At 64.6% G+C, this 23,466-nt stretch overlaps 2 protein-coding genes across 4 annotated transcripts in view; one reads left to right on the forward strand and one right to left on the reverse strand.

The window, feature by feature from the left end:
- Positions 1-1,795: 1,795 nt before the first annotated feature.
- Positions 1,796-3,648, reverse strand: ADM2 (adrenomedullin 2). The gene is made up of 2 exons (XM_066319598.1): positions 3,528-3,648; positions 1,796-2,184 (listed from the first exon to the last, which is right to left on the reverse strand). The coding sequence occupies exons 1-2, from the start codon at positions 3,617-3,619 to the stop codon at positions 1,800-1,802; spliced, it is 477 nt and encodes a 158-aa protein (XP_066175695.1). The 5' UTR covers positions 3,620-3,648; the 3' UTR covers positions 1,796-1,799.
- Positions 3,649-9,199: 5,551 nt separating this feature from the next.
- Positions 9,200-23,466, forward strand: part of SBF1 (SET binding factor 1) — a 60,009-nt gene continuing 45,742 nt past the window's right edge. For all 3 annotated transcript variants that reach the window (XM_066318945.1, XM_066318946.1, XM_066318947.1), the window contains exon 1: positions 9,200-9,376. In XM_066318945.1, coding sequence (XP_066175042.1) covers positions 9,322-9,376 — 55 coding nt within the window. In that variant the 5' untranslated portion in view covers positions 9,200-9,321. The remainder of the gene's footprint in view (positions 9,377-23,466) is intronic.

A 23,466-nucleotide genomic window follows, 5' to 3' on the forward strand; every position in this document is an offset into this window, starting at 1 on the left:
CCCTGAGGGCGCCTGTCCCTGAGCACAGCCGCCCCGCGCCCACCCCCTGCCCCATCCCTATGGTATCACCGTGCCCCATCCCATACCCCATCCCTGCGGGATCACCGTGTCCCATTCCACGTCCTACCCCACGGGGACACCATGCTCCGTCCGGCTCCTCCTCACTCGCTTCCTTTATTCCACATAACCCGGGATTCCCGGGAAGCAGCGACACTCCGTGGCCCGGGGCAGGAGGGGTCGGGCACCCATCGGGCTCAGCGAGGGCACCCAAGGGAGGGGACAAAGTAGCGGGGACCCCTGTGCCCTCTGGGTCTCCCAGGCGCCCCTCGGCAGCTCCACGGGGGGCTGGGAAGCCCTGGGACACCCGTGGGGTGGGCATAGCTCGGGGCGGAATCCACGGGATCCCATCCCAGAACCTGCCGGGACACCAGGAGATATTCCAGGGACATCCTGTCCCAGGGACACCCAGAGGACGGACACCCAAGGGACAGCCCAGTCCGTGTGGCACCCAGAGGACCCCCAGGTGCTCTGGGGAATGGGGGGGGTGGGGTGCTCCTGGGAGGATTGGGGTGCTCCGGGGCCTGGGGTGCTCTGGAGGAATAGGGGTGCTCTGGGGGAATGGGCACCTTCCTGTGAGAATAGGGTGCTCTGGGAATGGGGGTGCCCTGAAGTGTTTGGGGTGCTCCTGAGGGGTACTCCTGGGAATAGGGTGTTCTGGGAATGGGGGGACTCCTGGGAATGGGGGCGTTCCGAAGGGTTTGGGGTGCTCCTGTGTGAATGGGGTGCTCTGGGCATGGGGGTGCTCCCGGCAGGATGGGGCTGTTCTGGAGGGAATTGGGGCTGCTGCTCTTGGGGGCTGGGACAGTGAGCTGGGGTCACACATCCCTAGGCCACCGGGCCATGGGGTGACAGGGACGTCACACATGTCTCCTTGTGTCCATGGGCCACCACCCTGTGTGGGCGCCCACTGAGCCTATGGGGACATGACGTGGGGGGGTCCCCGAGGGGGCAGCAGGGGACAGGGACCCCACATTTCCACTGCCCCCCACATTTGGGGACCTCTCCCTGTGGCCAGCTCCTGCAGGGCTGTGGGTGACACCGGCTGGGGGCATAGGACGGGGCCAGGGGAGGGGACAATGTTCCTGCTGAGGAGGGCGGGACCCCCCCAGTCCCCGGGAACCAACTGGGTGACAACCCCAGCTGGGACCCCCAGGTGGGGAAGGAGCTGGGGGCTGCGCCGTCCCCCAGCCCGGAGTGGGGTCCCTGCGCCCTGTCCTTGCAGGGTCCCCACAGCCCCAGTGTCACCCTGGAGAAGGATGGGGGTGCTGGGGGTGTCCCGGGGGCGCCGCGGGAGGCACGGGAATGCTGAGTCAGCAGGAGGGTCTTGCACAAGGTGCCGGTGCTGCTGCGGTCAGCGGGATTCCCGCCGGCCCTTGGACTCGCCCCGGACACACTGGCCACTGCCAGGGCCACCCCGGGTCACCGCGGGCCACCACCGGCCAGCAGGGGCCACTCCGAGCCACCAAGTGTCACTTATGGGCAGCCACCGGTCGCCGTGAGTCTCTCCGGGCCACTGCCAGTCCCTGTGGGCCACCACGGGTCACGTTGGGCCATCACCAGTCCCCGTGGTGCCACCGCCAGCTCCTGTGGGACATCCCTGGACGCCGTCTGGCAGCTCCCGGTGGTCCATCGGGGGGTCCTGGCCCCCGGGGACGTCGCCGGCGGTGTCCAGGTGGGCAGGAGGAGGAGCCCGACCGCGAGTGTCCGAGGCAGCGCTTCAGGGGGCTGCCGCCCCCCGCTCAGCCGTAGCTGTGGGGGCTGTTGGGGTTCATGGGGGACGAGTCCCGGCGCCCCGACAGTCCCCGCAGCTGCCACAGGCGATGGCTCAGGTTCTGCACCTGGCAGGTGCCCAGCACGCAGCCCACCCGCACCAGGTGGCCCCCGGCGTGGCGGCGGCCCCGGGGGGGGTCCCGCCGGGAGTCCCGCCGTCGGTCGTGCCGCAGGATGAGGCGCCGGACGTGCCACGGCTGAGACCGTGGGGCCGGGGGGCGGTGCCGGGGGGCGACCCACGGGCCGTGCCGGGGCACCAGGGCTCGGTGTCGCAGGGTCCCGACGGGCTGCGGGGCCGGGGGGTCTCCGGGGAGAGCAGCGATCCGCCCCGGGGGGCTCCGCGCCGGGGGGAACCTGCGGGACAGAGGGGACAGGGTCAGGGGGACACACTGGCGGCACTTGGGCAGGGGGGTGGCACCGCGACAGCAGCGGGGCGCGGGGACAGAGGGAACACGTCCTGAGGCAGCGCTGTGCCCGAGGCTTCCGGAGGAGGAGGAGGACGAGGAGGAGGAGGAGGAAGCAGCCCGAGCAGGGCAGCAGCCGCTACCTGCAGGCACACACGTACCCGAGCACACGGACACGTGTCCCGGGCACACGGCGCCACCGGGCACCCGCCGGAGCCCCCCACGCCCACCCGTGCCCCGGGCACCCCCACAGCGCCACAGAGCCCCCCTGTGCCCTCCTCAGTGCCCCCCGCCCCGGGGACACCCTTTCCTCAGGGGACCCCTCCTGAGTCCCAAGGACCTCGAACTTTTGGTCCAAGTCTTAATCCCGTCCTTCTCTTTTCCCTTTTTTTTTTTTTTTTTTTTTTTAGTATTTCCTCCCCTTTTTAACCCTCGTCGCGTGGCCCAGAGGACTCCAGCCCAGCCCTCAGCCGCGGCAGGAGCTTCCCGGGCCCTGTGGGGTGGGGGTGCCCCAGTGCCCCTCACCCACGGCCGTGCCAGGGGGTCCCGGGTGGGGACTGCAGCCCCGGAGCCGGACGGGGATCCCCGGGCGGGGACATGCACATGCGCGCGGTGTCTGCACACTCACACCCAGGGGGACTGTCCCCACTTTTGGTGCCGCTTCAGCACCCCACAGACGCCCCCCGGGCACTGGGACCCGGCACAAAATCTGTGTCCCGGCGTGTGCCACCGGTGGTTCTTGCAGGCCCCCAAACCCCACGCACAGTTCCGCACACCTCACACCCCCTGCTCGCCGCCGCCACCCCCGGGTGGGGGCCCGGCAGGAGACGGTGCTCCGAGACCCCCCAGGCCCCCACTCCGGGCAGCTGCGGGGGCGTGGGGGGGACGGGGATGATCGCGGGCAGAGGGTGCGAGGTCCGGGAAAAGGGGGTGCGGGAAAAGGGGGCAGGGTGCGGGAAGAGGGGGGTGTGTGTGGGACCGGGCAGGACTGGTGCGGAGGGGTTTGGAGCAGGGGTGAGGGCAGGGGGGTCGTCCCGGGCCGTGAAGAGAGTGCGGGCAAGGGGTTCGAGAGGGCTCCGGGGAGGGGGTACAGGCAGGGATCGGGGCAGGGGGTGGGGGCACGGGATGTGGGTAGGAATCAGGGCAGGGATCAGGGCAGGCGGTGCAGGCAGGGATCGGGGCAGGGATCAAGGCGGGGGGTGCGGACAGGAGGTGCAGGCAGGAATTCGGGCAGGGGGTGGGGGCAGGAATCAGGTCAGGGGTGCGGGCAGGGATCGGGGCAGAGTCCCTCACCTGCGGGGCGGCAGGGCCCGGCCGTGGGGCAGCTCCAGCAGGCACAGCGCGAAGCTGACGCAACCCAGCGCCAGCGGCGCCGGGGCTCGCATGGCCGGACGGGTCGGGACGGGACGGGACGGGCGGCGGCGGCGGCTGCGGAGAGATGGCGAGGGTGGCTCGGTGGGGCTCGGCGCGGGGGTCGCGCTGGGCTCCTGCTGCAGATCCCAGCCCCGCTCTCGTTCTCCCCCCGCTCCGCTCCCTCCCCGTCCCGCAGCCCGGGGCCGGCGCGGAGTCCCGGCGATACCTGGCCGAGCTCGGGGCGCGGTGGAGTCGGGGTTGGGGTCGGCTCTGTTCCCGCTCGGCGCTGCCGCTCCCCGGCCCGGCCCAGGTTAAATATCGCCGGGCCGGCGGGCGGGAGGAGCCCAGCGGGACGGGAGGAGCCGCGGGCGGGAGCAACCCCGCACCGCCCCCGGTTCCGCAGCGGGCCCGGACCCCCGGCCGCGCACCGGCTCCGCACCTTCCCCGGCACCGCAGGGGTCCCGCAAGCCCCCAAATTCCGCAGCACCGCGACCCCGCACTGCCCCTCCCGGATCCCTCACTGCTCCCTCGGCCCCGCACCGGCATCGCACCTTCCCTGGCCCTTCCCCCGTTCCACAGCCCCCCAGTCCCGCACCGGGGCCGGCTCCGCAGCCCCCCTGCCCCGCACCGCCCCCGGGCCGCGCCGGCCCCGAGCCTCCCCCGGTACCCCACGTCCCTCGGTCCTCTCGCCCCCTCCCCCGGCCCCGCTGCCCCCGGGACCTTCCCGGCGCAGGGCTGGGGCTGGGGGAGCGGCCCCGGGGCTGGGGTGGTGGGGCTATTGGGGGGGTCAGGGCACCTCCTGCAGCCCCGGTAGCGGCGGAGCCGGGGCCGTGGTGCCCCGTGGTGCCCTGTGCCACGTCGCGCCGGGCCCTGCCAAGCCCGGCCGTGTCCTCCCGCCTGGCACCGCCGGGCAGCAGGGCCCCCACGGGCACCGCGACATCCGCCCCTGTCCCTGCGGGGCACAGAGCCCACCCAGCGCAGCCCAGTGCCCCCAGTACGGACTGCCCCATCTGCCCCCCCGGCCTCTCCCAGGGCTGATTCCTTGTTTTTAAGCATCACATGGGGCTTTGTGAAGCAATTAAGGAATGTAAATCCGCAGGGATCAGACCGGCCCCGTTCCTGGAGGGCAGCAGCTCTCCCAAACTGGGAGTGGTGGGGTTCCCGGGGTGGGGGGCAGGCTCTGGGGGCTGCCGGGGGCTCCTCCTGAGCTGGGGTAGCCAGAGCTCGGCAGGGGAGGGGTCCCCACAGCTTCCCTCGCTGGGACCCCCAAGCCGGGCCGGTGCTGCCGGTGGGGTTGGAGCGGGGACCCCCAGCACCGCCGGGTGTCAGAACCCGCCCGGAGCCCAGGGTTGGGGGTCCCCTCTCCCCCCGGCCCGGCTTCCCCAGGCGGAGGGGCCGGGGGCCTCCGCGTGCCCGGAATCGCTGGGATTCTTCCTCATTATCGGGACACAAAGGCCCCACACACCCGCGCCGTGCGGGCGGATTTGGGGCAGCACCTGACCCCGGGGAGCGGGCGGGGGGCGAGGACAGAGCCCCGAGCGGGGCTGTGGGCACCGCCGTGCCCCCGGGTCCCGCACGGCTCCCGGGGGAATTCCAGCGCCGTGCTGGCCTCTGCCCCAGCGAGAGGGAAAAACCCGGCTCGGAACAACGCCGAGAGCCGCGGGAGGGGTGCGAGGGACACCCTGGATCACCCCGAGCCCTGCCCTGAGCCCACAGCCACCACCGCGGTGTCCCCAGGGCTGTGCCCGCGCGGTGTCACCCTGTGGGATGTGACATCTGTCACCCCGCACGGCCCCGGCACAGCGCCAGCGCCCCAACAGCGACTCCGGGGCCGTTCCGGGGGTCCTGAATGCGGCTTCCCCTCCCACCCAAGACCTCGCGCGGGTCCCCGTGTGGGGCCGTGCCAGCCGCTGTCACCTCCAGGGACAAAACCGTGTCACCAGGATCAGTGTCACCAGAACAAGCCTGAGCACGTAGAGGGGGCTCTGGGGACACGGCAGAGGGTCCCGCAGCAGGGGCAGAACGCGTTTCCCCGCCCTCCTCATCCTCAGGGATCACCATTCTTGGGGCGCTGGGAAGGATCCTGGGGCTGCCTCCCTGCACGGCCACCCCGGCACCGGGTGATTCCCCGAAGCCACGCCGGGAGCTGCTGTCACCTAGTCCTGCCACAGCTGGAGCCATACAGGGAGCTGCTGCCACCCAGTCCTGTCACAGCCGGAGCCACCCCTGCTGCTGCTGTCACCTAGCTGTGCCACACCGGGAGCTGCTGTCACCCAGTTGTGTCACAGCTGGAGCCACCCTCGCTGCTGCTGTCACCCAGTCGTGCCACGGCTGCCATTCCCGGGTCACCTCATCTGTCCCCGGGGCCCGGCAGCACTTTCCCTCTCCCTCTTCCTCTCCCTCTTCCTCTCTGCTGGCTCCCGGCCCTGGGAACCCAGGAGAAGTTTTAATTAGCTTAATTGCTTGTTGGCTGAGGCCCCGGGGCAGGGCGGGGGCTGGGAGCAGCACCCGCAGCCCCGCTCCGGTCACCCCGCTCCCCAAAAAGCACCTCGGGGTGCTGGGAACCTCCACGGCTGCCCACCCTGTCCCGGAGCAGCCCCCGCCGGGTCCCGGTAGGGTCAGGGGGCACAGCCAGGACCCCCAAAGCGAGGGGCCGCTCCCCCATCCCTGAGGCTACCGGGACCCTCCGGCCGTGACCCCGAAGTGCCACATGGGGCCCCGGAGCCGTGTCCCGCTGGGGGCGGTGACAGAGCTGCTCCGGGACACCGGGCTCCGTGTCCGGGCCGCGGGAACGGCCGGGAACTGCCGGGACAGGGGAGGAAAAACCGCGTCCAACAGCCTGCGGACACGTGAGTGTCCCCAGGGTCCCCAGTGTCACCGGCATCTCCAGTGCTCCCAGTATCCTCAGCATCCTCGGGATCCTCACTATCCCCAGCATCTTCAGGAGCGCCAGAGTCCCCAGTGTCCCCAGCACCTTCAGGAAAGCCAGGGACCCCATTGTCCTCAGGGTCCCCAGTGTCCTCAGGGTCCCCATTGCCCCCAGGCTCCCCAGTGTCCTCAGGGTCCCCATTGCCCCCAGGCTCCCCAGTGTTCCCAGCAGCAGTTCTTGCCCGAGAGGACCGCGGGCACACGGCACGGCCGGGCTCTGCACGTGCCTTGTGTCCCCGTGCGGGTCCCGGTCCCGTGTCACCCGCGGCCACCACGGCCCGCGGGCGGGCAGGACAGTGGCACTGGCAGCGATCCCTGCGGTCCCGCTGCCAGCCCCTGCCAGTTCCGATCCCAGTGGTGTCCCCGAGCTCGTTCCAGCCTGGCACAGCGCGAGGCACACCCCGCACAGCCCCGGGCGCTTCCCGGGCAGATCAGCCCGGTTTTCCTGTTCCCAGCCCCCGGCACCGCTGGGGTCCCACGTCCCCGCTGTCACCCTTTGCCGGGTACCCGTCCCTTGGGCTATCCTCGGGCTGTCACCCTGCTGGAAGTCCCATGGCCGCCCCAGCGCATCCCTGGCCCCGTGTCACTGTCCCGTGGGCGTCACCGGGTGCCCCCTGCTTTGTGCGTCTGCGCAGACCCCACCACAAACTGGGATGCTGCTGTGGCTCCATCACCTGGGGACACAGTGCTGGAGGCGCGTGGTATGTGGGGACACGGGGACAGCCACCCCATGGGGGCCAGGCCCCACCCAGCTCCCTGGAGCGGGCCCAAGCTGATGGCCGAGCCGTGCCGGAATGGGGACATGGCACGGGGACACCAGCGGCTCGATGCCACCGCTCACCACCGGCCCAGCACCCTGGGTATCCCCCGGTATCCCTAGGAACCGCCCGCGCTGTGGGATCCCCCCTTTTCCCGGAGTGGGAGCGGGCCCAGCCCGGGGCGGGAGCGGGGGTCTCTGTGGGGACCACGCAGCGGTGTCCGGCGTGCGGCAGCGGTGCCGGGGGTGGTGGCCGTGCCCGGCACGGAGCTAGCCGTGTCCCGACAGCGCCCATGTCCCGACACGCGGGGCCGCAGGGGCCGGGCAGGAGGTGCAAGGGCCGGGCAGGGTTGCATCACCCCGGGCCGGGGTGTGCGGAGCGGGGGGACCGCCACTCTGGGGGGCTGCTGGGGCCTGGTGCGCACCCCGGGGACCCCTCTCAGCCGGGCAGGGGATAAACCCCAAGGCCCGGGGCTGGGGATGCCCCGTCCATGCCCTGTGCCCCGGCCACCCCTCCCGGCCCGGGGACACCCCGGGGACAGCGGGATGACCCCAAGGCTGCGGGGAGCTCCCGGTGCCGCCGCCGCCCGGAGCGCAGTGCCCGGACCCCCCGGACCCCTCGGGGGGGCGAGGCCGGGCGGAGCCGGGCTGCCCCCCCATCCCGCACGCACCCCACGTCGCGCTCCCGCGTGGGAGCGGGAACCGGGATTTTCCCGGTGAATCATTCCCGGCTCGCCTGTGCCCCGGGCTGTGCCCGCGACCCCCGCCCCGGGCCGGGGGCATCGGGGGCGGGCCCTGCCCGGGATCCTGGGCGTGTCCTGGGCCTGGCACAGGCGGGACCCGAGACGGGACGGAACAGAGTGGAATGGGATGGAACGGGATGGAACAGGGGGAAGGGATGAGATGGAATGGGATAGAATGGGATGGAGTGGGATGGGATGGGATGGAATGGAATGGAACGGGATGGGATGGAATAGAGTGGAATGGATTGGGATGGAACGGAACTCCCGGGATGGCCAGTTCTCTGTGGCTCCGGCTCCGTGCCGGGGACACCACGGGCTGTGCCAGGGGTGGGTGACCCCTTTGTCCTGCTGCCCGCTCGGCAGCCCCAGGCTGTGCCCAGGTGTGCCAGTGCAGGTGTGGCTACACAGGAGCTGTGTCCCTGGCACAGGGGGTGCCGCTGGAATGGAGGGACAGCCAGGACAGATCCCGACTCCAGGAGGAACTGGCACCAGACACTCCCGCCCTGGAGGAGGAGGAGCCCGCTGTCCCTGGGTGAGGGGCGGCGCAGAGCCCCCGAGGGCTGGCACCCCACGGGGTGGGGACACCGCACCTCAGGATCATATCCTGGGGGTCACACCTATGTGGGGACACACCTGTGGGGAAGGTCATATCTGTGTGTGGGGTCACACCCGTGTGAGGACACATCTCTGTGTGAGGACACGTCTGCGTGTGGGGACACACCTGTGTGGGCTCACACCTATGTACGAGGTCACATCTGTGTGGGGTCACACGTGTGTGGGGCACACCTGTGTGTGGGGTCATATCCGTGTGTGGGGCACACCTGCGGGGGTCCTTTCCAGGGGACAGTGTACAACCGAGGGGCGTGGGCCCCCTGCGGGCCGTGCACACCCGAGGTGTTCGTGCACACCCGGGATATCCCTGCACACCCAGGGGTGTCCCCCCACACCCAGGGCTGTCCCCGTGTCCCCGCACACCCAAGGCTGTCCCCCATCCCCAGTCCCACTCCCGGACCCCGGTCCCCCCCACCCCGCCCCTCAGGGAAGCCCCCCGCATCAGCCCCGCCCCCTCCTCGCCGGGCCCCGCCCCTCCCGCCACAGCCAATAGAAAGCGCGGCCACTCCCTCCCGCGGCCAATAGGAGGCGCGGCCCCGCCCCCCGCCCCGCCCGGCGCTGGCGCAGGCGCGGTGCGCGCGGGGCCAAGATGGCGGCGGCGGCGGGCGGTGGGCGCGGGCGGGCGGCGGCGCCCTGAGGAGCCGAGCGTGGCCTCGCGGGGCTCCCGGGGCCGGCCCGGGCCGCCCCCGCCGCCATGGCCCGCCTGGCAGACTACTTCGTGCTTGTGGGATACGACCCCGGCAAGCGCGGTGAGCGGCAGAAGGACGCGGGGGGGCCGGGCCCGCGCGGGGCCGCCCCGGCCGGGGGTGTGGGGCCGGGGCCGCTGGGTGAGGCCGGCCCGGGGGGGATAGCGCGGTCCTGGAGCAGGGACGAGGCTGTGGGGCCGTCCCGGGTGTGCAGGGTGAGCCCGGGATGGGGCAGCGGAGCCGTCCCTGGGCTGCGGGGCTGGAGCCGGTCCCGGGCCGGGCAGCACCGGGCCCTTCTCAGCCCCTTCGAGCAGCCGCGGGGAAGCTCCCGGCAGCCGCAGCCGCCTCTGCGCGCTTCAGCGCGTTCACGTTTGGGTGTTTTCAGTCTGTCCCCCTCCCCCGCCATGCGCGGGCTGTCACCGCTCCGGAAACATCGGCTGGGCCCTGGAGCGGGGGTACGGCTGTGCTCCGGCGATGTCCCCGAGCCTGCTCCCCCTGCGCACCCACAGCCCCTGGGATGGGACGCGGTGCTCCCAATCCTCCTTCCAGTGGTCACCAACAGCCCCTGGGATGGAGTGTCCTGCTCCCAGCCCTGCTCCCCTGGGCATCCACAGCCCCTGGGATGAGGGTTGTATCCCCAGCCCCATTCCCTGGGCATCCACAGCCCCTGGGATGAGTTATGTATCCACAGCCCCTGGGATGGGACATGGTGCTCCCAATCCTGCTTCCATGGGCACCCACAGCCCCTGGGATGGGCTGTTGTACTCTCAGCCCCATTTCCCGGGGATCCACGGCCCGCGGAATGCTGTGTCCTGCTTCCAGCCCTGCTCTCCCGGGCATTCACAGCCCCCTCGTGCCTTCCCTGCTCCCTGGGACGCTCCTGACCCCCGGTTCTGTCGGATGCCACGTTCCTCTGTCCTCTCCCGCATCCCTGCTGGCCGTCAGGTGATGCTGTTGGTTGTTTTGGTCGCGGGCTGTCCCTTGTTTGGGATTTAGTGTCTCTTCCCCTCGTGTTTCCTTCTGCTTGCTGCCCCCAGCAGCTTTCGGGAAAATGAGCTTTGGCAGCGTCACAGAGGAGTAAAGTGACCTAAAATCTTTGGTTTTCTAAGGGTTTTGTAGCAGAACTCTCCTCGAGAATCTCTTCCCGCCTGGCACATTCCCAGGCTGTGCTCGGAGCTGGGGAAGGGGAATCCTGGTTCTACCCTGGGTTTAGCTCTCAGGGGACGCTGGTGAGGCCGGGAGGTGGGCTCAGATCCACTGTCCCAGGATGAATCCCGGCCCCATCCCTGCCTCCCCAGGCCTGGAGCAGCCGGGGATCCCTCGTGGAAGGCAGGAGGAAGGAGATGTGTGTCAGGAATGCCACAGAGCAGAGCTGGATCCGAGTTTGGTGTTTCCTGAGGGCTTTTCTGCTGTTGGTCTGGCGGTTTGTTGTTGTTATTGCTGTCATTGCAGGTGTTTTCCCCCAGTGGCCCGCTGTCCTGGGGCACTGGGATGGGCAGGAGCAGTTCTCGTGTGTGTCAGGCCCTGCCTGGGGTGGGATTCCAGGATTCCATTTGGGAGCAGGCTCCACATCCTCTCAGGGGTGAGGGAGGGGGCTGGAGCGGTGTTGTACCCCCTCTGTCCTGCTTCCAGGGGGCTTCCTCCTGCACCCTCTTCCTCATCTCCTCCCTGAGGGTGCTGCAGCTGGGACCTGCACCTTCAAACTGGAGTTTTGAACTGGTGGAGATCGGGGACCTGGCGTTCCTTGGACCTGGTGTCCCCTCAGCCTGGTGTTCCTTGCTGTGACTCCCAGAGCCAGAGTTTCCAAGGGGACAGAAATGTCCCACATGTGCCTGGGGTCATTTGGGATTTGTCCAGGGGACAGGGATGATGCTGTGAGGTGACGAGGTTGGCTGTAGTCAGAAGGAAGAACAGGTTTAGGTAGGATATTGGGAAGGAATTCCTGGCTGGGAGGGTGGGCAGGCCCTGGAATAGAATTCCCAGAGCAGCTGTGGCTGCCCCTGGATCCCTGGAATGTCCCAGGAAAGGTTGGACACTGGGGCTGGGAGCAGCCTGGGACAGTGGGAGGTGTCCCTGCCATGGCAGGGGTGGATGGAGATGAACTTTCTGGTCCCTTCACTCCATGATTCTGTGCCCCTGGGAAGAGCTCACACTTAACAAATCATGTTAATCTGATGTAAATAGTCACTTTCTTTTGGGTTTAACTCCTCAGGGGATGGGTCCCGGATGCTCTGGGAAGGGACACAGGAACAGGTCCCAGATGCCAGCCCGAGGCTCCTGGCTGCTGGGATGGCCCAGTCAGGGGTGACCTCTGCAGGATGAGGCACCCAGGAGTTGTGGCATCTCTGACAGCCAGAGCAAACCCTTCCCATCCCTGTGTGGAGGTGTCTGAGCATTGTCCTGAGCCCCGGCCCCGGGGGTGTGCCAGCCTGTCCCCAGGGATGGAGAGCTGGACCAGCACGGGTTCAGTGATTTTTGGGATCAGTCTGGCAGCATTCCCGGCTCACAGCTCTGTCTTCCCACCCCTCTCCTGCTTAGATAATACTGGAGGAAGGGCGGCAGGCTCATCTGCCGGTGACTAATTGCTGTACAGGTTGGGCTGCTCTGGCAGAGCCGTGGGCTGTGCCAGGCTGGGCTGTGCCAGGCTGGGCTGTGCCAGGCTGGCACCTTCCCTCTCAGCCTCGGCTGTAAACAAAGCTGGGCCGAGCTGCACAGGGCTGGATGGGCCCCTTGGCACGGCTGGAGCCCCGGAGCCTTCCCGGATGCTGCTGAGCCCCTGGAGTTCTGTGCCTGTGGGATTTGTGGTCAGGCAGGGGTGGGTTTGCACTTGGGGATGTGAAAGAGAAAGGTCTGGGGTGGTGGGAGCTGAGGTGGCTCTGCAGCATGTCCAGAGAGGCAGTCCCGGGATGGGAACGGAGGGAGCTCAGAGCCCCTCCAGGGCCACCCCTGCCATGGCAGGGACACCTCCCACTGTCCCAGGCTGCTCCCAGCCCCAGTGTCCAGCCTGGCCTTGGACACTGCCAGGGATCCAGGGGCAGCCACAGCTGCTCTGCCAATTCCAGCCCAGCCAGGAATTCCCAATTCCCAGGACCCCATCCATCCCTGCCCTGTGGCAATGGGAAGCCATTCCCTGTGCCCTGTCCCTGCAGGCCTTGTCCCCAGTCCCTCTGCAGCTCTCCTGGAGCCCTTGGGGCCCTGGGGAGGGCTCTGAGCTCTCCCTGGAGCCTACCCTTCCCTCCCAGCCTGGCTCCATGAGACATTGCTGTGCCTCAGAGCAGTTTGTAGCAACAAAACCGAAAGCGGGGCCGTGCCAGGTCCCCGGGGTCACTGGGTGCCGCTGCTGGAGCCGCCGTGTCCCTGGGCGTTCCTGGAACAGCCCCATCCCCTGTGACCCGGGACTGCAGTGCAGGGCCTGGGACCACGTCCTGCTCCTTGGGCAGGGGCAGAAAAGGGCTCTGAACTCTCTCAAGGGCTGTGGCTTTGGCTGTGGGACCGGGGCCTTGAGCTGCTGCGGCTGCACGGAGTGTCCAGGATCCAGGCAGGCATCCAGATGCTTTTCCTGGTTTGTGGAGCCGTGGGGGATGTGTCCAGGAATGCAGAGCAGGACACAGCACCTGCCTGGCACCATATCCCTGTGTCCCTCCACTGTACGAGGCACCCAGCCTGCTCTAGGGCTCCAGGGAAAAGTGTGGGGCTGAACGTCCCTGGCGGTGGGAATCACATCCTTCCATGCCAGTGTCTGTCTTATGGTGTGCTGATCGCTCACATTATTCCCTGGAAATGGATGGGGTTTACTCTCCTGGCTCTTCCCATCACTGCAGACCGATAACAGCTGTCCAGAGCTGGGATTGGGCCTGACTTTCCCTTGGGAATGACACCTTCCCAGAGTTGGGATTGTTCCTGGTTTTACCTGGGAATGATATCTTCCCAGAGCTGGGATTGTGCCTGCTTTTATCTCGGGATCTGAGGGGTTTTCCCTGTGCATCCCCCATGTCCTGAGAGTCCAGGGCAGCTCAATTCCAAACCATGTGGCTGAAGGAGTCTCAAAGTTTTGGATAGGGAGCTCTGGATGGGTATGGCCTGGATAATGGGAGCCAAGACCCAGCTTGGGATCGATTTGGGATTTCCCAGAGGGTTTAAGCTGCTGGAGGGCAGGGCTGGATGGGATCTTGGGAACTGGGAACTCCTGGCTGGGCTGGAATTGGCAGAGCAGCTGTGGCTGCCCCTGGATCCCTGGCAGTGCCCCAGGCCAGGCTGGACACTGGGGCTGGGAGCAGCCTGGGACAGTGGGAGGTGTCCCTGCCATGGCAGGGGTGGCACTGGAGGGGCTCTGGGGTCCCTTTCCACCCAAACCATTCCGTGACTGGTCCCTGCTGGTGTCCCGTGGGTGTCAGGCTGGGTGTGGAGGATGCTGAGGCTGCTCGGGAAGTCCTGGTGGTTTCTCTGTTTCCGTGCTCACGGAGCAGCATCAGCCCACGTTTGTCCCCTCGTCAGACACCTGCCGTGGGGCTTGGTGGCTCTGTGGGCAGCCAGCGGGGTGGCACAGGGGGATGGCAGGAGGAAGCTGCTCTGTGCTCAGAGCTGCCTCTTTCCGTGAGGTGTTTGGGGCAGGTTTTGGGGTGGTTTTTGTGAGGGTTGTGTGAGGAGCCAGGGTACGGACAGGGCACGTCCTGCCCTTCCTGAGGTGGTCCTGGCGCTGGTTCCTGGTGAGAGAAGCTGGAGTGGATCTGCAGGTCAGGGCAGGGCTCTCAGGGCTCATCCTGCTGCTGTCCCAGCCGTGTCCTGGGTTGGGTTCTGGCTCTCCTGGTGGCACCTATCCCTGTCACTCTGTCGTGCGTGGCCCAGTGACTCAGGGTTTGACTCAGCGGGGTTCTGGGAACATCCAGCAAAATCGCAGCCATGGAAAAGCCCCCGGGGCTGGCCGCAGTGGTGGAGCTGTTTGCTGGGTCAATATTTGCACAGTGAAAGGGAGGCTGGAATGGCCCTGCCACGTGCAGAGCTGCTCCCAGCCACGTGCCTGATGCTGGGAAAGGTGGGGATGTGAGAGGGGGCAAATCCAGGGAGCTACTCCAGGGCTGGAGACCCTCAGCTCCCAGGGATCCAGGCTGGGAGAGCTGGGGGTGCTCACCTGGACAGGAGAAGGATCCAGGGAGAGCTTCCAGCACATTCCAGGGCCCAAAGGGGCTCCAGGAGAGCTGCAGAGGGACTGGGGACAAGGCCTGGAGGGACAGGACACAGGGAATGGCTTCCCACTGCCACAGAGCAGGGCTGGATGGGACATTGGGAACTGGGAATTCCTGGCTGGGCTGGAATTGGCAGAGCAGCTGTGGCTGCCCCTGGATCCCTGGCAGTGTCCAAGGCCAGGCTGGACACTGGGGCTGGGAGCAGCCTGGGACAGTGGGAGGTGTCCCTGCCATGGCAGGGGTGGCACTGGAGGGGCTCTGAGGTCCTTTCCCACCCAGACCATTTTGGGATTCTCTGATTCCATTGGGAATGGAATCCCCCTGGCTGCCTCGGGACAGGGGTCCCCCCTCCTGCTGGCCCCCACTGCTCCAGCTGCATCCACTGGCCTGGGAACGGCGGCTCCTCTGATCCCAGCTGCTCCATTAATCCTCCTCTCCTTCCCTTTGAACTCCTGCCCGGGAGGAGCGGCTCTGTGCCTGCAGGTCCCACCCGGGAGTCTGAGGCTGAACAGTGACAGTGACAGGGTCAGAGCTGTCCCTGGGCAGTGCCAGGGCTGGGCCTGAGCTCCTCCAGCTCCACCAGGGTGTGTTTGTGCGTGGGGAGAGATTCATCTTGGAATCGTGGACTTGTTTACGTTGGAAAACCCCTCAGAGCCCATCCAGCCCAACCATTCCCAGCACTGCCAAGGCCACTACTGACCCCAAGTGCCACATCCACATGGATTTTAAATCCCTCCAGGGATGGGGACTCCAAACCACCCTGGGCAGCCCCTGCCAAGGCCTGAGCACCCTTTCCATGAGGAATTTTCCCTAAAATCCTATCTAAACTTCCCCTGGCGCAGCCTGAGGCCGTTCCCTCTCCTCCTGTCCCTGTTCCCTGGCAGCACAGCCCGACCCCCCGGCTGTCCCCTCCTGGCAGGGACTTGTGCAGAGCCACAGGGTCCCCCCTGGTCCCCCTTTTCTCCAGGCTCAGCCCCTTTCCCAGCTCCCTCAGCCCCTCCCGGGACTCCAGACCCTTCCCCAGCTCTGTTCCCTGCACACCCCTGTCTGTTCCTCCTTTTCCTTGTGGGAATGAACGTTGTTATTATCGGTGTGGGGTGGGTCAGGCTGGGCCTGGAGCAGCTCCTGAGCGGGGCAATCAGAGATGCAGCTTTGGGCTGGTCATTTCTCCCCTTTTGGACACATTCCCGTGTCCAGCTGGGTTTCCTTGCCAGTGCTCCCTGCTGCTGTGACCAGGGAGGGTGGCTGGTGTTCTTGGAGTGTGACAGTCCCTGTTTGGGAAGGAGGCTGAAGGTGAGGTGGACACACAGCCCTAAGCCAGGTGTTGTGCCCACATCCTTGCCCCGTTTTTTGGCAATATTTTATTTGCTGCCAATGAGGATTTAACACTTTTCCCTCTGGTCTATCTAACCCCAGCTCGTGTTTTTCCCTGAATCTGAAGCCTTTCCTTGCAGCCAGTTCCCTTTCCCCATTCCCGGCGCTGGGCTGGAGCAGCAGCTGCGGTTTTCTGGGCGCTAAAAACACAAACAAATCCCATTTGGAAGGTGCCCTGGAGCTCGAGGGGTGGAGTTAACCCCGGAAACCCCTTTGCTTTGGCTCCCTGCGGCACCTGGGGGATGATCCGGTGGGATTGGACGGGATCTCAGGAGCTTTTCTCCCTCCTCTGGTGCCTCCAGGGCTGCTCTGCTCCTTCTGTGGCTCCAGAGCTCCTGACCACTAAATGCTGCTATTGTGGCCAAGGAGAGCCTGCCGGCCTCGGGGCAGGGAATTCCTGCTCCTGGGAATGATGCTTTTATCTGCAGCGTCCTCGTCCCTTCTGGGGTGGCAGCTGGTGCCAGGGGAGCCCAGGAGGGTTTGGGGGCTGCTGGGACCCCCTCAGAGGGTCCTTGGGGACTGTTGGGACCCTGTGGGGTGATTTGGGGGCTGCTGGGACCCTGTGGAAGGATTTAGGGACTGCTGGGGCCCTCTGGGGTGATTTGGTGGCACTTGGGACACTGTGGAAGGGGCTGGGGACCAGTTTAAGGGCAGGCAGTGGATGAGGGTCAGGGGCACGTGGAGAGCAGCAGTGAGCGCCCTCCTTCTGCCTTCCTCCCGCACCAGTTCCAGAGGTTTTTGTTTATGGAGTGGCTCCCAGTGCCACGTGTCCCCTGGCAGGGAGCAGCCGCACGTTTGGCAGCTCCCGGGGCCTCCTCGCAGGCATCCACAGAGTCTTGAGCGTCATTTTTGCATTTTTAAGGCACGTTTTTGCATTTTAAAGCACGTTGTTTTCGTGTGTCTGAGCTGTTTGGTGGAGATGTGGCGGCAGCAGGGGCTTTTTTGGGGAGGAAGAGCCGCGTGTGGTGCGTGTGCAGCTGAGGTGTTTCTGCGGGGAGCTGCAGGAAGTGCAGCAAAGCAGCTTCTCCTCAGCTCTGCTGCACCTTCCTGCCCCAGCCGGGGCTCTGCTGATGGCCCAGATAAGGCCACTTCTGTCTTGTCACTGTCACAGCCTCCCCAGGGCAGGGCTGTGGTTGTGCTGGTCTGATCAGCTTCTGATCCCAGCCTGGATGCTCTGAGGGGCTTGGCCCTGCAACCACGGGAACAGTGACAACGGCTTCGTGCACATTGTCCCTCCCAAAGCCCCCAGAGCTCCTGTCCAGGGCAGGGAGTGGAGCTGGGAAGGGGCTGAGCCTGGAGAAAAGGGGGAGCAGGGGGGACCTTGTGGCCCTGCACAAGTCCCTGCCAGGAGGGGACAGCCGGGGGGTCGGGCTGTGCTGCCAGGGAACAGGGACAGGAGGAGAGGGAATGGCCTTGGGGAGGCTCAGGGTAGATTTTAAGGAATTCCCTCCTGGAAAGGGCTGTGCAGCCCTGGCACAGAGCAGGGGTGGAGTCACCTGGGGACACGGGCAGTGGTGGCCTTGGCAGTGCTGGGAATGGTCAGAGTCGATGCTTTTCCACCCCAAACATTTCCCTGATTCCGAGTCAGCTCTGCTCCGAAGCTGCTCGTTCATGTGGGAAGAGCCTCTGGCCTGGTTTTAGGGCCTTGCCCTGGTGTTTGGTGGTGTTGAGATACCTGCAGTCCCAGCCCTGCGGCGAATTCCCGTCAGGATGCCCAGCCAGGCGTGGGGAAATGCCAGCTGGGTGTTCATCTGCACCATCACCTGCCAGCTTTTCTGTCCCTCAGCAGGGAAAGCTGGCACTGAGCTCTCCAAGGGGAGAGAAGGAGCTGGAACCATGGGCAGGTAACGCTGCTGCGGCCTCGCTGTCCCTCTGTAGGGCTCTGGGGACACAGGGCTGGGCCCCAGCTGTGGGGACACTGCCCTGCTGTCCCTCTAACACAGCAGCTCTGTCACGGCCTGGCCGGGGACAATGGGTGGCTTCAGCCTCACCCAGCCCCAGCAGGGATGTGCCACGGGCTGGGTTTGGGGATGAGCAGAGCTGTGGCTGTGGTGGCTTCCCTCGGGATGATTCCAGGGATGAGCCCAGCGAGTGGCAGCTGGGCCCCTCGGGACAGGCAGGTGATTGGAAAGGACAGGGATAAGCTCTTGGATGGGATCAAGGTGAGCTCAGGGACCTGTATTTAAAGGGACACTGACAGGTTGGGTCAGACCTTGTACCTTTTATCTACAGGATCTGTTTTTCAGACCTGGAGTAAAGAATGTATTCTCCTATTTATTTTATTCTAAGAAACTCTGCCTAAATTCTTAGATAAAAGCACTCTTGGAATGCAGAAAGGGGCAAACAGTGAAATTTGCTGGTGTGATTCCTCCTGGGAGCAGTGGGAGCCCGGCAGATTCCTGCAGGAATTGTCTGCTCTCACTCCACCTGGGGCTGTGGCAGGTGTTCCTGGGGGTGGGAATTCCTGCAGGGATGTTTGAAGAGCCCAGCAAGGTGGTTTCCTACAGCTCCCAGATCCAGGTGGGATCTGCTCTGCTGACAGGGACAGGAGAGGGGATGGCTTCAGGGTTGGACATCAGGAGGGATTTCCTCCTGGAGAGGGTGGTGCAGCCCTGGCGCAGTGTGGCAGTGCCTCAGCACCCTCACGGCCAAGAATTTCTCCCTGATATCCCATCTAATTCCATCTGGCAGTGGAGGCCGTTCCCCTTGTCCCTCTCCAGGGGAGCACAGCAGAGGGGACAGTGGCACTGCAGACAGCCCTGGGTGTCCCGGAGCCACTCCTGCCTCTCCTGACACAGCAGCGTGGGGCTCTCCTGGGGGATTTCTCCGTCCATTAAACCTCTCCTTCCTCCCTCTCCGAGTTCCTCTCGGCTCTCCTGACTCAGGGCCGTGTTTTCACTTCACATTTTCTTTCCCTCCCGTTTGGATGGGCTTGGGCCATGTTCAGAGGCTGCTTTGCTCCTGTCACACATGATCTGCATCCACATTCTTCCCACTCTCCGTGGCATCCCTGTTTTCCGTTTTGCCTCCCAAAAATGACAGTGGGCACCTGTGCCCACCTTGCCATCATTAATGCAGAAGGAGGGAATGTGGATTTTCTTGTGGATTCTCCCTCTGAGCCGAGGTTTTCTTGGCAACACTGTTTTTACACGAGGACCTTTCACAAGTGTTGGGTCTCTTGGGAGTTCCATCGAGGGTGTCGGGATTTTGTAGTTTCGATTAGTGCTGGTGCAGAACTCGGGGTTTGCTGTGTTTGGGATCCACGTCTGGTTTCAAGGAGCAGCTCCAAGAGCTGCTGGAGCTCCTTCCTTCATCCGCATCCCTGGCAGTGCCCAAGGCCAGGCTGGACACTGGGGCTGGGGACAGCAGGAGGTGTCCCTGCCATGGCAGGGGTGGCACTGGGTGGACTTGGAGGTCCCTTCCCACCCAAACCATTCCAGGACTCCCTGATGGCAGTTTGGCCTTTCCAGGCAAGTCTTTTCCCGAGAAAAAGCGGCTCCTGATTCCCCAAGGCCTTCCCGAGCATCCCCGAGCGTGTGTCAGGCGTTCCTCCTGGCTGGGAGGGATGCAGGTGGCAGCGGGCCAGGCAGGAGGAATGTGATCCGTCATCCCCGGCACGCGGGGATGAATCGGCAGCACCAGAAATCCAGAAATCCAGCCTGGAGCCTGCCGGGCTGAAGTCATGAGACAGGCACAGGGCTGGGATCCTCTGAGTCATGCCGGGAGAAATCTGTTCCCGGCTCCAGAGCCCGTAGGAAGCGCGGGGGGAAGCGGAGGGAGCAGCTGGGAGCTGTGGAGCCCATCCTGGGGACGGTGGTGGGGCGTGGGGAGAGGAGCGGGGCTGGGGGCAGCTCCCCCAGCTGGGATTTGCTGCCTTTCACCATAAAAGGGGAAATTCTCCTTCACACCTCGTGCGCCGGCGTTCCTGAGCCCGCAGGGAGTGGGAGAAGGAAGCATCCGAGGAGGGGAAGTCTGGAGAGGGTGTGGTGGTGAGGGAGAGGAGGTGGAGGGCTCATCTCCGTGGGGAGAGGGGATGGGGCTGCAGGGATGTGGGGCTGATGTCCTGACCAAGGAGGCAGTTCCAGTTTGAGAGGTGAAATTCCAGTCTGTGTCCCACTGGGAGCACTGGATGCAGCTCCAGGGGGATCCATATCCTTGTGGAGTTATAAAAAAAACAACAAAAAACCCTAAAACCAAACAGCCCCACCTGCCCCAAACCAGTCGCCGTTTTTCCTGGTGTTGTCAGCCCATGGAACTGGGCACATCCTTATTAAGGATTTGACCCCAAATTGCTGGCATTCCTGGGAATGCTGCAGGGCAGAGCAGCTGGCAGCACAGCTGGCACGGTGGGGAAGGATGGATGGGGGACAGGACAGAATTCCCAGGGTGGAAAGGGAGGGAAGGGAACGTGTCCTGCCCTAGAGCTGGGGGCGGAGGAGGGGCCTGTGGCTCCCTAAGGCAGCACCTGGGGACTTGCTGGGGTGGCCTGGGGGACCTGTGCCAGCCTGGGGGACCTGTCCGGTTCGCAGGCAAGGCTGGTGTGGGATTTGCAGCTCTTCTGCCAGATGGAGACTGCCAGGCTCCAAGTAAATCCTGGGATTTATCAGGGTTTCCTGGCTGAGATGGGGCTGGAGGTGGTGCTGAGATGGTGATGGGGACAGGGGGAGGGAGCGTGAAGGGGCTCAGCCCTGGGCAGGGACCCCCAGGAGGGGACAGAACCATGTCAGAGCAGTGACATGGATTCATGGAACGGGTTGTGTGGGAAGGGACCCCAAAGCCCCTCCAGTGGCACCCCTGCCACGGCAGGGACACCTCCCACTGTCCCAGGCTGCTCCCAGCCCCAGTGTCCAGCCTGGCCTTGGACACTGCCAGGGATCCAGGGGCAGCCACAGCTGCTCTGGCAATTCCAGCCCAGTGCTGGGGGCTGGGCAGTGTGGTTCAGGCACAGAGGGAGCTCACCTGGGCGTGTTTGTACCTGCGAGGAGCTCACCTGAGTGCAGCTGCTCCACCTGCCCCCCACGTGCAGCCCTTGTGTTTCTCTGCTCCATTGGGTGTTTGTAGTTGAATCATGGAATTGTTTGGGATGGAAAATCCCTTGGAGCTCATTAAGTCCAACCATTCCCAGCTGTGCCAAGGACACCACTGACCCTGTCCCCAAGTGCCACATCCACATGGATTTCAAATCCCTCCAGGGATGGGGACTCCAAACTGCCCTGGGCAGCCCCTGCCACGGCCTGAGCACCCTTTCCATGGGGAAATTCCTGCTGCTGTCCACCCTGAGGCTCCCCTGGCCCAGCCTGAGGCCGTTCCCTCTCCTCCTGTCCCTGTTCCCTGGCAGCACAGCCCGACCCCCCGGCTGTCCCCTCCTGGCAGGGACTTGTGCAGAGCCACAAGGTCCCCCCTGGTCCCCCTTTTCTCCAGGCTCAGCCCCTTCCCCAGCTCTCTCAGCCCCTCCCGGGGCTCCAGACCCTTCCAGAGCTCCCTGGCAGTGTCCAGGGGGTTCTGCTGCCTCTGTTGTCTCAGACTCAGGAAGGACCCAGACCCTTGAAGGTTCCAAATTCCATTTAGGGAACATTCCTGCAGTGCCAGGTGCCAGTTCTGGGAGCAGAGCCCAAGCTTTGGCACACAGGAATTCCCAGGATAACCTGAGATAAATCCTCCTGAGCCACTCAAAGCTTGTCTGAGGGACAGTGACAGTGTCGCCAGCCAGGCTGGGAGAGCTGGGAATGTTCCTCTGGAGAAGGGAAAGCTCCAGGGGCGCTCAGGGGAGACCTTGTGGCCTAAGGGGTTCCAGGGCCTAAAGGGGCTCCGAGAGAGCTGGAGAGGGACTGGGGACAAGGCCTGCAGGGAGAGGACACAGGGAATGGCTTCCCTCTTGCAGCCATAATAATCCCTGAAATCATTTCAGTGGGATTATTGCACATTATTTTCCTTGGCTCTGCTGCCACATCCCAGCCCATGAGGGCTTTGGGGTTTGTGGAATTTCCCAAGCACTGGGGTGGCTGGAAGGGAGTGCCTGCGAAAGGGGGACAAGGTGGGAATGTCACCATGCAGCACCCCAAAAGCAAAACCCCATCTCCTGGCCTTGGCTTTGGGCAAATGGAGGATGAGGAAGGAGCTCTGGAGCAATGTGCAGGGTCAGGAGCTGCTCACAGCTCTTGGAGCTTTTCCCAGAAATGTTTGATGGAAAGTGTGGACTCTTCTCCCTGGGTCTGGAGCGAGGGACAGGGACGTGCTGGGCTCACCCCAGCTCCTGCTGCAGTTTGGGATGGGAGGGAAGGAGGGAGGGGGGAGGTGCTGGGCTCATTCAGTGCAGTCCCAGTGCTCTTTGTCTCATTCTGGACAGATTGGAGTCCAATTTGGGGCATTTTCCCCACTTCCCAGCTGAAGCAGGTATTCCTGTCAGGAGTGTCCGTGTCCTCCCTCTCTCCTCTCAGTGGTGTCCACCTGGCCATGGAGCCGTGCCTCTGTCCTGAGCCACATCACCCCGGAATCCTCTTGGCACCGCTATTTGGCCAGATCAGTGTTTTTGGGATCAGTGGTGGGTTCCCATTCCCTGTGTGCTCACTCCATGTTTCCAGCAGTCCTGGGCAGGCCTGGGATGTGTCTGTGGGATTTCTCCCAGCCCTGGATTTATCCCAGCCCTGTGTGCCCACGCAGGGATTATCCTGAGGCCTGTCTGGCGCTGGGAATGTTGCTTCTGCTCTGGGATGGGGTCCTGTCCTTCCTCCCCTGAGGTCTGTGCATCCAAAACAGCCTTAATCCTTAATCCATGTCCAAGTTTGGAATGTTTATGGTGTGTTTGCCTGATTTTCTGCCCATTACCTGGTGGTTTGGGGGGTTCTGGGTGTTTTCTTTCTTGGGACTGCTGTGTCTGGAAGCAGCTGTGCTGCTGAAATCCCCGGGAGGACAGGGTCAGCACGGGCATCACACAATATTCCTGAAAATCCGAGTGGGACAGGAAGCTGGCATTGGAGAAAATGTTTGAATTTTCCGTGTTTCTGTCAAATTTATCATTAATTCCCCCCTTTAATTTTTTTTTTGTATTTTTCAATAGTTTGTTGCTCGTTTTTCCCTGACCTTTACCCCATGTCTGACTTGGTTTTACCGCTCGGGTATCGTCTCGGTGGTTTGGGGTTGTTTATTTTATTGCTGAACTCTTTAAGGGTTGGGTTTTTTTTGTCCAGCTTGGTAAATCCCAAGATGTTTTTCCTGCGTTTGGCTGAACGGAGGGTCAGTCACTTGTTGAGGGTTTGGAAAAACCTAAACCTACGCCAGACATGGGATTTATTTGGGTCAAATTCCAAGTGTTTTTGTCTTTGCAGGGAACTCAGGGTTTGCTGTGCGGGAAGTGAAGCTGTTGGGGCAGAGAGGTGGCCGTGGCCAAGCACCTGGGACAGTGGGAGGTGTCCCTGCCACGGCAGGGGTGGCACTGGAGGGGCTTTGGGGTCCCTTCCCACCCAACCTATTCCAGGATGCCCTGATTCTCAGTTTTCCTGGCAGAGCAGCAGCAGAGGTGAATGTTTGCTCTCTCAGGTCTGAGCTGTCATTCCAAGGCTGGAAGCTCCATGTGTGGAATGTGCCAGGCACATCCGT

Source organism: Sylvia atricapilla, chromosome 5 (genome assembly GCF_009819655.1).
Source record: "Sylvia atricapilla isolate bSylAtr1 chromosome 5, bSylAtr1.pri, whole genome shotgun sequence".
NCBI lineage: Eukaryota > Metazoa > Chordata > Aves > Passeriformes > Sylviidae > Sylvia > Sylvia atricapilla.